General features: G+C 38.5%; 1 protein-coding gene across 4 annotated transcripts in view; it reads left to right on the plus strand.

The window, feature by feature from the left end:
* The first annotated feature begins 131 nt into the window (after window positions 1–131).
* Window positions 132–12,656, plus strand: part of POLE (DNA polymerase epsilon, catalytic subunit) — a 65,344-nt gene continuing 52,819 nt past the window's right edge. For 2 of the 4 annotated variants that reach the window (XR_012487975.1, XR_012487972.1), the window contains exons 1-10: window positions 132–309; window positions 6,108–6,252; window positions 6,963–7,043; window positions 8,661–8,705; window positions 8,863–8,955; window positions 9,236–9,390; window positions 10,339–10,480; window positions 10,633–10,713; window positions 11,193–11,300; window positions 11,600–11,710. Coding sequence is in view for 2 of the 4 variants with exons in the window: in XM_074300234.1 (XP_074156335.1) it covers window positions 248–309; window positions 6,108–6,252; window positions 6,963–7,043; window positions 8,661–8,705; window positions 8,863–8,955; window positions 9,236–9,390; window positions 10,339–10,480; window positions 10,633–10,713; window positions 11,193–11,300; window positions 11,600–11,710 (1,023 nt within the window). In the remaining 2 variants the exon portion in view is untranslated. The remainder of the gene's footprint in view (window positions 310–6,107; window positions 6,253–6,962; window positions 7,044–8,660; window positions 8,706–8,862; window positions 8,956–9,235; window positions 9,391–10,338; window positions 10,481–10,632; window positions 10,714–11,192; window positions 11,301–11,599; window positions 11,711–12,656) is intronic. The other 2 variants (XM_074300234.1, XM_074300243.1) reach the window with 1 other exon arrangement.

Here is a 12,656-nt window from a genome sequence, read left to right on the forward strand (position 1 = left end):
CAGTTGGGCGCACGAAGCCCGGAGTTTTCCCTGGTTCCCTAAGCCTTTCCCTCCTCTCCCGGGCGGGCGACACAGCCATTGGAGCACCGTGGGGCGTGGCGAGTCCTGCTTCCTGATTGGACACTTTTCAGAGGGATAGGGAGACGGGCCACGTTCTCGCGAGAATTGGGCGGAACGCGCGAAATTTCTCCCGGGAACTAAGAACGCCCAGAGAACGGCAGCGTGAGAGTGTGGAGGCTGAACCGAGATGGTGTCCCGGGAGCGCGGGTGGAGGCGCGCCGAGCTCGGGGAGGAGGTCGAGAACAGTCGGTGAGAGCTGCTATCCCGCCAGCCCCGAAGCCTCTAAGTCCCGGAGCCTCTCCCTCCCCCTCCGGGGCTTCCGGGACCCCAGAGCCCCGCCCGCCTCTCCAGGCCCCGGACCCTCCCTTCCCCGAGTCTCTCCCCGGAGCCCGGGTCCTAGCGCTTCTTTGGGCGGCTCCCCTCGTCTCCGGGTGCAGACCTCCGTGGTCGCCGGGACCCCGAACCGGGGAGCGCCTCAGGTCCCCCCCGCCCTGATCCTCTGACCCCGGACTCCTCCGGCCCCGCGGACCCCGTGCACCCTCGGGCGCGGCGGCTGCCCCTCCCCCTCACCTGCTGCCCGTTGTCTCTTCCTGCCCTTCCTCCTCTCTGCCTCTGCTTCTTTCCCTGCTTCCTTCGCTGCTGGGATGCTGCTGGGCTCTGCTTCATCCCCTGGTGAGCGCTCCGTGCTCTCTGTCCAGTGCTGACCTTGCCACTGTCTTCTCCTGCTCGCCAGACATTTCCTGGCGTCTCCTGAGCTCTTCAGCCCAGAGCTCCTTGTGGTCCTCGAGCCGGCCGGTCCCTTCCAAACCCTCTTTCAGCCTCTCCGTCCTTTTGGAGTCACCCGTGAGCCCTGAATGCCTTTCCGCCGCCCTGCTCCTTTTGACATTTGAATAATCAATTCCAAATTAACTTTGGGAAAAATCAGGAAACCTGGAGCCTTGGTCCTCTAAAAATTTATGTTCTTTTTGCACTCCTCTAATTAACTCCATCCCACCCATCTTAGATGGATCTTTTTATCTTCCAAATCTTTTCATCTTTGAGAAGGTTACCTGTGATAGATATCTCACTTCCTTTCCTTTTGCTCTCTTCTTAACTGTCTATTCTGGCTTCTGATCTCATCATTCAACCAAAATAGTTTTGTTTTTTTTCCCCACTTTTTAAATTTTATCTTATTATTATTATTTATTTATTTATTTATATTTATATTTATTATTGCATTTATCTTATTGTATTTTGTTTTTTCCAACTACATGTAAAGATATTTTTCATAATTCACTTTTGAAAGATTTTGAGTTCTGATCGTTTTTTCACCTTCACTCCCTTCCCCTTCCCAAGACCTAAGGCAATCTTAACCAAAATCTTTTAATTGCCAAGTCTAAGACTTCTGAATCCTTGTTCTTTGCCCTCCCAGTAGCTTTGATGATGTCAATTAAATGCTTCTTGTTCACAGTTTTTGCTCTTGAAGTCTTTGTGAAACTATTCTCTTTAGATCCCCCTACCTATCTGCTCATTCCAACCCCCCTAAGGCTCTGACCTGGGCCCTCTGCTCCCTCTATGCCAGGGCCGAGAAAATGTTTGGCCAGTGAGCCATGTAAGGCCCATGAAATAATTTGGTAAGGCATCCCTAGGCAGTGATGAGCTGAAGGCTAAGTACAGTAACCTTCCACTGTGCTTGAGTTCTATAAGCTGATAATTTCGTGTGGCTCAAAAGTGATGTTACATATATTGTCTTTAACATATTTAACATGTATGGGTCTACCTGCCATCTAGGGGAGGGGTGGGGGGAAGGAGGGGAAAAGTTGGAACAGAAGGTTTTGCAAGGGTCAATGCTGAAAAATTACTCATGCATATATATTGCAAATAAAAAGCTATTTAAAAAAATTGATGTTACAAATAGCCAAGTGATCCTTGACAGAAAAAAAGGTTCTCTTCCCTTGCTCTATATTTTTGCATTTGGTAATTTCAGTTCCTATGGATTCAATTATCATCTTTTATACTGATGATTCTCAAATCTTATCTCACCCTAACCTTTTTGCTGATCATCTTCAGCTGCCTTTTGGAAATTTCTTGAACTCAGTACATCTAAAACTGAACTCTTAAACCCTTTCCTCTTCCTAGTTTCCTTATTACTTTTAAAATTACTATCATTTCTTAGGCACCTATGCAAACCACTTAGTGTCATTCTCAACATATTCCCTCATATCACCCTTACAACTCCACCTCCCCTGACTTTAGTCCAATATTTTGCCAAAGGCCTAGTCAGTTTTACCTGTTTAACATCTCTCTTCTCTCCTTTAATACTGTTGCTACCCTGATGGAGGCTCTCATCATTTCAAGCCAGAACTTGTTGAGCTAGTCTGCAAGTTGATCTGTCTGCCACTGATCTCCCCCCATTTTGTTTCATCTTAATGGTAGTAAGAATAATAATGCTAATATTTATAGAGTGCCTATTAAGTGACAGGCAGTGTACTAAGCACATTACAAATATCACCTATATTACTATCCTATTTAGCAGGTGAGAAAATTGAGGCAAATAGAAGTTAACTGTTTCAGGATTACAAAAGTAAAAAGGGTATCTAGATTTGAACTCAATTCTTTTGACTCCAGGCCCAGCACTCTATCTGCTGCTTTGATTAGAGCTATTTAGCTTCAATTAACTGTCAGAGTATTTTCCTAAAGCATAAGATTTTGCACTCATAGAATGCTCTCCCTTTTCCTCTCTGCCTCCTGGGCTCCCTTTTTTCCAGGCCCAATTAAAATCCTTCCTAAAAGAAGCCTTTTTTCTCAAATGGAAAGGGGTCATAATTGAAAAAGTTTAAGCCGCCTTGGATGGTCATAAGTGAAAGAGTTTAAGAAGCCCTGGATTAGATCGCCAGTTGACTTTCAGATATTTCAAACTCTAAATGCAAACGCAATTTATTATCAGCTCATCTCAAATAAAACTCATTTTTTCCCCTCCTAGACTCTTTCCTCTTTCAAACTTATCTATTCTGTCAGAGATACTATCATTCTTCCAGTATTTCAGATTTATGATCTTGGCATCCTGGCTTTATCCTTACTCTTCCTCATCCCATAGGTTCAACCAATTGCCAAATCTTGAACTTTTGACTATTACTTACTCTTTCTCTCCACCCAAACATCTACCACTTGGGTTCCCCTATCCTCCTTCACTTAAATCATTATAGTATTTTCCTTGTCTTGAGTCTCTCTTTATTTGTTTGTTTGTTTGTTTGTTTTTAATGGTTTTTATTTACCAGATATATGCATGGGTAATTTTACAGCATTGACAATTGCCAAACCTTTTGTTCTAATTTTTCCCCTCCCCCCCATGGCAGCTTAACCAATACATGTTCAATGTGTTAAAGTATAAATACAATATATATATATACATGTTCAAACAGTTGTTTTGCTGTACAAAAAGAATCGGACTTTGAAATAGTGTACAATTAGCCTGTGAAGGAAATCCAAAATGCAGGCGTTCCAAAATAGAGGGATTGGGGATTCTATGTAGTGGTTCATAGTCATCCCCCAGAGTTCTTTCGCTGGATATAGCTGGTTCAGTTCATTACTGCTCTATTGGAACTGTTTGGTTCATCTCATTGTTGAAAATGGCCACATCCATCAGAATTGATCATCATATAGTATTGTCGAAGTATGCAACGATCTCTTGGTCCTACTCATTTCACTCAGCGTCAGTTCATGTAAGTCTCTCCTGGCCTTTCTGAAATCATCCTGTTGGTCATTTCTTACAGAACAATAATATTCCATAACATTCATATACCACAATTTATTCAGCCAATCTCCAATTGATGGGCATACACTTAGTTTCCAGTTTCTGGCCACCACAAAGAGGGCTGCCACAAACATTCTTGCACATACAGGTTCCTTTCCCTTTAAAATCTCTTTGGGATATAAGCCCAGTAGTAACACTGCTGGGTCAAAGGGTATGCACAGTTTGATAACTTTTTGAGCATAGTTCCAAACTGCTCTCCAGAATGGCTGGATGTATTCTCAATTCCACCAACAATGTGTCAGTGTCCCTGTTTTCCATATCCCCTCCAACATTGTGCATTATCTTTCCCTGTCATTCTACCCAATCTGACAGATGTATAGTGGTATGTCAGAGTTGTCTTAATTTGCATTTCTCTGATTAATAATGATTTGGAGCATCTTTTCATATGGCTAAAAAAGTTTCAATTTCTTCATCTGAGAATTGTCTGTTCATATTCTTTGACCATTTATCAATTGGAGAATACTTGTTGTTTTTATATACTGATTCTAAATTCATTTTTTTCAATTGAATATTTGACATGTGATTACCCTACTCAGCCAATTCCAGGGGCTTTTCCTGAATTCTTTCCACTCATATCCCTCCTAATCTAAAAGTGATGTTTTATTTAAATAATTTATTTAACTAATCAATAATCAATTTATTTAAATAATAAATAAATTAGTTTAAATAATCAAATTTAGGGTGGGAGAAGCAAAGCTAGATAGCCATTGATGTAGAAACTCAAACTGTCAAAGACAGAACCCATTGTCTTCCACTCCTCTCTCCAAGCCAACCCTCTTGGTTTTTTTGTTTGTTTGTTTGTTTTTTTGATGAAAACAGCACTATTTCTCCATCATTTCATTCCTTCCAGATCATCCTTGACTCCTTATTTTCATTCATCTTTATATAACTAATCAGTGGCTATCTCCATAAAATCTCTTAAATGAGGTCCTCTTCTCTCTACTCATAGCATAGATTAGCCCAGAGTAGGCTATTATCATTTTTTACCTTAATATTGAATAGCTTCTAAATTGATCACCTTACTTAAATCTCCCCATTCTAATCTATCTTTTATGCAACTTCCAAAGTGGTTTTCTGGTTTTCCTTTTCAACTGTTTACTCAGTACACTCCAGTGGCTCCCTGTTGCCTATAGGATCAAATATAAAATTGTTTGGCATTTAAAACTCAATTACATCATGAGTCCCTCTATCTTTCTTGTCTTATTTATCTTATTTCTCTTAGCCTTCTTTACACATGACACACCATCTCCTATCTCTATGCCTTTGCATTACCAATTTCCCATACCTAGGAAGAGGTAGATTTTTAACCTCTTCACCTTTGCCTCTTGGAATTTCTCATATCCCTTTAAGATTTGACTTGCTTAAGTTATTCCCTACTTGCTTATGCCTTCCCCTCCAAGGTTATCTTGTATCTCTGCTATATATGTGTTTTGTATATTCCTGAGTATACATATATTTTTGGCATGTTACAAGGTAAGTTTCATGAGGGAAGAGAGTATTTTTCTTTTGTTTTTGTATTCTAGACTAGTACCTGCACATAATTGCTGTTTAATTCAAGGTAGGCTAGATGACCATCATTAGGGATTTTGTAGTTTAGGTTGTTTAGGTTGCACTGGGATGGTTCTCAGGTTCTCACCAACTCTTAGACTTTTTGTTCTCTCTCTCAGATATTTCATAGCATTTTATCTGAAACTTTTTATTGCACTGATTTCATTTTGCCTTGCATTGTTGTTAATTTGTTTATGTGTCTTGGTTATCATACTACATTATCAATTCCTGGAGATCCAGAAGTCTTTCTCTTATACTTAATAATAGTTATTAATTTGAGGCTCTTATGATCTTTTTCACAGATTTTTACAGTAGTCTTTTAGTAACCTGTCATCAGTCTCTTCCCTAATCCAAGTCATCCCACCTGTTGCCATCATTTTTTTAAGGCATGGTTCTTCCATGTTAAGAGGCTACTTAAATAATCCAGGCATGAGGCAATAAACACTTGATTCAGGATGGCAATAGTGGCTTGACATTAGTCCAAAGGATTTGACAAAGGAAAAATTAATAGCAACTAATGATTGATTAGTCATGGAGGAGTAGGAAGAGGAATCAGGGGTTTCACATCAAAGTTAAATGCTCTATATTATATATTCTACAAATAAGAAAATTAAATCACATATAACAGGATTTTTGCCATGTTTGGGTCTAGTGTGTTGATGTTATCTTCAAACACAGAGGATAGATTTTCCATTCTTCTACATAGGGATGATGGCTCTTCCTCCTCTTCACTCTCTGCTCTCAAGCGATTGGAGCGGAGTCAGTGGACGGACAAGATGGATGCAAGATTTGGTTTTGAAAGACTACAGGAGCCAGAAGAGAAGACTGGCTGGCTAATCAACATGCACCCGGTAAGCACCTTGGTTTTCTCTTCTCATTACATCACTTCTAGCTCAGGAACATCTACTTTATGTGTTGGGGGAGGTAACGTGATGTGTATTAGGAAATGGAAAGGTGTTAATCCTGGATTGGAAGAGAGTGATCAGCCATCATCCTGGCAAATGAAGGGGAAATAGCTCTTATGTTTCTGGTCCTGTCTCCAGTGCTTATTAGTTATCTAACCATGAGTCTGATTTCTCTGGCACTCAGGTTTTCTGATGAAACAGTAGTAATAATAATGATAATGTTTATTTTGTGAAAATAAAATGAAATAATTTTTAAAAAGCTTTTATATTCAGTTGTACCCAACTCTTTGTGACCTTGTGAACTATACTGCCTATGGGGTTAAGATATTGGAGTGGTTTGTCATTTCCTTCTCCAGTGAAAAATTATGTGATTTGTTAAGTGACATAGTTGGTGAGTGTCTGAGGCCAGATTTTAATCAGGTCTTCCTAACTCCAGGCCCAGAGCTTTACTCACAAAGCCACCTCACTGTTCCATAAAGTTATTGTAAACCTAATGAGGCTATATATACAGATACTAGGAGGCCCTCTTTAAAAGTGAAAAGCACTTTTGATTTATATTAAAAAAAAAAAAAAAAGCTAGTAATGTTCTATAGAAAGGCCTTAGATTTGTCAAGAAGACTTTGTGACCAATGTAGCCTGCTGTTTTCTGTTTTTAGACTGAGATTTTAGATGAAGATAAGCGTTTGATCAGTGCAGTGGATTACTACTTCATCCAAGATGATGGCAGCCGATTCAAGGTAAGGGAGTCTCTCTCATGAGTAATCTAAGTACCTCTCAGTGTTTTGGCATAGTTTTGCCTGAACAAGAGGAATCTAGTTACCCCCAATTTTATAAGAATTTCCCCTGAGTAAAAAAGTTAGCAGATTCTCCATTACTAGCTAGAGCTATTGAAGCAGAGGGTGGATGATCACTTGGCAAAGATACCTTTTCAGTTAGAAATTGGTCTTTGAAGTGCCTTCCTCTGAAATTCTGTGATGTAGGAGTTATAGGAATCAATGCACTTCTGCCTGTAGCAGAGTGAGAAAACATAACCCCAAATCTCCTTATCTTCACCTGGCATTCTTTTTGTATCCAGACTCTGATGCAAGATCTTGGTGTAAGATCCTCCCTCGGACTCAGTTTCCTCATCTGTAAATAAGTGGATTGGAATAAATGGCTTCTGAACATCCTTTCTGTTCTGCTTTGCTCTTTATGTTCAATAGGAGCCTAGAAAAGCACTGACAAACCTTATGTTGAAAGTCATTTGAAAAATTTAAGTAGTTATGTGATTTTAATTGGTTTTGTTATTTGTATTTGTTAATTGGTTTGTTGAATTAGGTAACATCATCTCCAGTGGCCACATACAGAGGTTATATTGTAATTTCTTGAGAAAGTCAGTGGGCAATACTTGATCTTGAGGAGGTGTGAGTTGGTGGAGAATTTAATTGCTGTTTGCATATAGATTGAGATCTAATAACCATCTGTGAAGTAATTCTCCCTGACAAGGTTGAAGCAAAAGAGTGAGAAGACAAAGGGAAAAAAAACTAATTCTGTGAAAGGGTTGAGTTTAATCTTTATATTGCAAATAAAGAAGATTTTTAAGAGACTTGACTACAATTTTGACTTCTTAATAGTAGGACTGTGTGCAGAGAAGTAAAGAGTAAATAACAGTGATGGGTAGGATATGTGATTGTAACTGTGATGTTTCTTACAACTAAAACATTATAAATTAGTATTTACCCCTTTCACTATTAATTATATTGTTTAAAAAATTTTGTAGCAAACAACTGATATTTTTTAAGCCTAGGAGATTAGAAACTTTGATATATAGTGAGACTTGTTTATAGGAAATGCTTTCTCTAGTGTAATAAATAATATTTAATAACCTGGACTAAGGGCTCAGAGCTAACTTTTTAATGAGAAAGTTCTTGCAATTTTCAAAATTCATAAGGAAATGTTTAAATGTACCTTTGGATTACTTAAGAACTCAAGAGGATAAGAATAAAAGTGGTAACCAGTCCAGTAGCAGGCTGAAGAGTGACTATCTCATGTGAAGATAATTGACTTTCAAATGATTAGTTTGACAAAAGAAAGTTTCCTAGTTGTTTGTTCTTGAACTTCTCCACCATTAAATGAGATATTTGCAAAGTGCTTAATAAAATGCCTGGTACTCAATATATGCTTAATAAAAACTTATTCTATTCCTTATGTTAACTTCTGTTTGGGGGCCTTGTGTTATCCTCTGTGCTTTATTATAGCATTAGGAATAGTACATTCCTTGCTGCTGCTAAGGAATGCTGAAACACTTGGCCTCATTTCTTTCCTTTTTAAAATACATGCTGGGATGAGTTGTGATGACTCTTGTTCTTTTCCAGGTTGCACTGACTTATAAGCCATATTTCTACATAGCAACAAGGAAGGTAAATATATGTATTTTGTTGAATCCTGATTTATGTGATTTGTGTATTACTTTGTAGTGGGCCTTGGAATCTGGAAAAAAAGAAAGTTTATAGAGTGGAAAGTCAGGAGATGCATTACATTCTAATGGGAAGAGCTCAAGTTCTGATCTCATTGTAGGGTTGTGAGCGAGAAGTGTCATCTTTTCTCTCTAAGAAGTTTCAGGGGAAAATTGCTAAATTGGAGACTGTTCCCAAAGAAGATCTGGACTTGGTAAGTGTTTCATGTTTGAGACTGGAAGAAATTTAGGAAATGAGTTAGTTTGCTGTTTTGTGGCCTGGGAAACAATGAGGGTTGGAACTGGAGAATCATCAAAGGACCTTGGTTTGACTTAATTTAAAGTATTTTCTCAGTCAAGGTACTCAAGAACTCCATGTTCTTTGAGCTAGTTTCCATTTGACTTTGTTGTATTATAGTCACTCTTGGTCTCCTTCATTCATTAGTATAATCTCTTTTCTTGCATTCATTAACAAGATTTATTTTCATTTCATAGTCAAATCACTTGGTGGGCTTGAAGCGAAATTACATTAAACTTTCTTTCAACACTGTGGATGATCTTGTAAAAGTGAGGAAGGAGATTTCCCCAGCTGTGAAGAAAAATAGAGAGCGAGATAACACCAGTGATACCTATACAGCTATGTTGTCTAGGTAAGTTGCAAACAGAACAATTGCAATGTTCTAGATGATATCCATTCCATTTTCCTGATCCTAATGAAGTAGGTATATGGTCTTATGGGGCAGCACTTTCAGCATGATGCCAGACTTCATTTGGTTGAAATATCTTTAAGAAACCAGACCAAGTGCTAATATATTTCATATGCTCAGTGGACCAATAATTTTTTTTGTTTTTGTTTTTGTTTTTAATCTTGACTTAGGGAGTAGAGTTTAGCTTATGGTCTTACTAAAGGAAGTGTTTATGGATTGATTTCATTCAGTCCCAAGTACATTTTATTATTTTTATTAGTTTTAGATGTTAAGAAAATATTAATTATGAAAAACCTGATGTATAAAAACTGAAAATAGAAGGTGCAGGAGAAAGAATAGTAAAGGAAAAACAGAAGGAGAAGGTCATGTTGATTTAAGAAGTGGAAGTACTACTACTACTAGAAGAAGAAAAAACATCTCACTTTAGACAGAAGGCAGTCAAGTCTGAAATACTGAAGCCTCCTATAACTCACATATTTTGAAGTTGGATTTTTAGTATGTTCTAATCATTGGTCACTTCCTAAATCTTCTGTTTAGCATATAAAAGTATATAAAAACAGTGAGTGTGAAATCCTAGTGTCAGCAGTTTTCCAGTTTTATGAAAAAACAGAACAATACATGGTAAATAGTAGTTGATATAGGGTGTATTTGGGGGAACAGACTGCTCTTCAGGAACTCAGACCTGACTCTTTATTGGCACAAATCTTCAAGTATTTGTGAACTCTTATTCAAGATTGTTAAGTCTTAGAATTTCATATTCTTAAGGATCATCTTAAGGACTCAATTAATTTTGATTTTTGTATTCACTGAGTTTTGACTTTTCTGTCTTCATCTCTGTAAATCTGCAACTGGAATGGAGAAATTAATAATTATTTTTCCTTTTTTGTGGAGTGCATTGATGGGCGGTAGTGTAACTACTGATGAAGAGGGGGCCTCTAAGAAGATAGCTGACCAGTTGGACAATGTAGTTGACATGCGAGAGTATGATGTTCCTTACCACATTCGTTTGTCCATTGACCTGAAGATCCATGTGGTGAGTACCAGGCTTAAGTGGTGCTTGCTTTGGGAAGAAGATTTTGATGTCAAGGAAATGCTGAAGTAAAACTGAGTATGTGAACAGAAGTGTTTCCTGAAGTATAGAACTTCTAATTTAACATAAGCCATCTTTTTTGGTCCCTCTTGTAGGCTCATTGGTATAATGTTCGGTACCGGGGCAGTGCCTTTCCCATTGAAATCACCAGACGAGATGACCTTGTTGAACGACCTGTAAGTGATACTGGTACTTTCTTAGCTGAAGTTGTGACAAGCTCTTTTCATAGAACCTCATGCCTTTACTCAGAGTAGAATTGAGTGTTGATGGTTTGGGATGCTTGCCACAAGGGGGCAAAGGAGAGCTAATCAATTGTCATGTACTTTTCCATCAGGAACTGGCTTGAAACCATTTCATTTTACAGAAATGACTTTTAAGTATCATCAACTTTTTGACTGTGACGATTTATACCTATGTAGTTAGACAAGGGAGCCCATATTGGCCATTTCTAATACCCTTGGATTGGAATCTGGGGACAAAAATCCACCAGTGAATTATGTTTGAGAGGACAAGGGTCAGAAGGAGCATTATGGATCTATATGCCTTGGGACCAAGAAAGAAAAGTCTTGGGCTTCCCTTCTCTCAGAAATGGAAGTGTTATTAAGAAGGCCAGCTAGATTGCCACTGAATTCTCTGTATCTTTTGTTACTTTCAGGATCCTGTAGTTTTGGCATTTGACATTGAAACAACCAAACTGCCTCTCAAGTTCCCAGATGCAGAGACTGACCAGATTATGATGATCTCTTATATGGTAGATGGTCAGGTGAGTGCCTGGTCTAGCATTTGAAATCTAATTCAGAACATAAGCTGAGAAGTCATTCATCACTTCTAGTCATATTGGTTACAACTTCCTAAACAGCATGGGAAGGTTAGGGAGTGCCTTTAATCTCAGAACTTGAATCTTAATATGTTTCTTCTTTCAGAGGGGAGGATGTCACAGAATGACCATTAAAATTATATGTAGGAGGGATGGTCAGCCACATTTTGGTGGAGTGATTTGGTTTTTATTTGTGTTTATGTTAGCACTACTTTTAACTATAGGTTTCTAACCAACTTTATTAGGGATACCTGATCACCAACAGGGAGATTGTCTCTGAGGACATTGAAGATTTTGAATTCACCCCTAAACCAGAATATGAAGGACCCTTTTGTGTTTTCAATGAACCTGATGAGGTATGCATGTTCTTCTTCTTCTTCTTTTCTTTTCTTTTCTTTTCTTTTCTTTTTTTTTTTACTGAGGCAATTGGGGTTAACTAGGGTCACACAGCTGGGAAATGTTAAGTGTCTGAGGCAGATTTGATCTCAGGTCCTCCTGACTTCAGGGCTGGTGCTCTCTCTACTGTGTCACTTAGCTGTCCCGCATGATGTTGTTGTTGTTGTTGTTCTTCTTCTTCTTCTTCTTCTTTTTTTTTTTAATAGTTTTTATTTACCAGATATATGCATGGGTAATTTTACAACATTGACAATTGCCAAACCTTTTGTTCTAATTTTTCCCCTCCTTCCCCTCCCTGCAGATGGCAGATTGACCAATACATGTTAAATATGTTAAAGTATAAATTAAATACAATATATGTATACATGTCCAAACAGTTGTTTTGCTTTACAAAAAGAATCGGACTTTGAAAATAGTGTACAATTAGCCTGTGAAGGAAATCCAAAATGCAGGCGGACCGCATGTTCTTCTTAAGAGAAATTATTAGTGTTCTCTCATTCCTAGGGAGCTCTCCCTGCCCCAAAATGGTGTGATTTGAGAGAAGACACTAATTTGCTTCTATTTCTTTTGCCATGCATTGACATTCACTGAACTTAATTGAAAGTAAAGATATTAACCCTTCACAGGAGGGATTGAGGTTAGATTTTTTTCCAGGAATAAATGAATGGAATAACATTTTAAAAGTACTTAACTATGTACTAAGCAGTGGGGATACAAAAAGAGAAAAACAAGATTGTCCCTGTTCTCAAGAAGAGCTTTCCTAAATTGGGGAGACAACATATAAAGTTGGGTGATTGGGACCAATCCTGATTAGTAGAGCAGATGACCTTTCCTGAGGGTGCAGCGAGGGAATGTGCAGCATCAGGCTTGGTAGGCCAGAAGGCATATTGATAATACAAATGTTAA

The sequence above is a fragment of the Sminthopsis crassicaudata genome, chromosome 1 (assembly GCF_048593235.1).
Source record: "Sminthopsis crassicaudata isolate SCR6 chromosome 1, ASM4859323v1, whole genome shotgun sequence".
Taxonomy (NCBI): domain Eukaryota; kingdom Metazoa; phylum Chordata; class Mammalia; order Dasyuromorphia; family Dasyuridae; genus Sminthopsis; species Sminthopsis crassicaudata.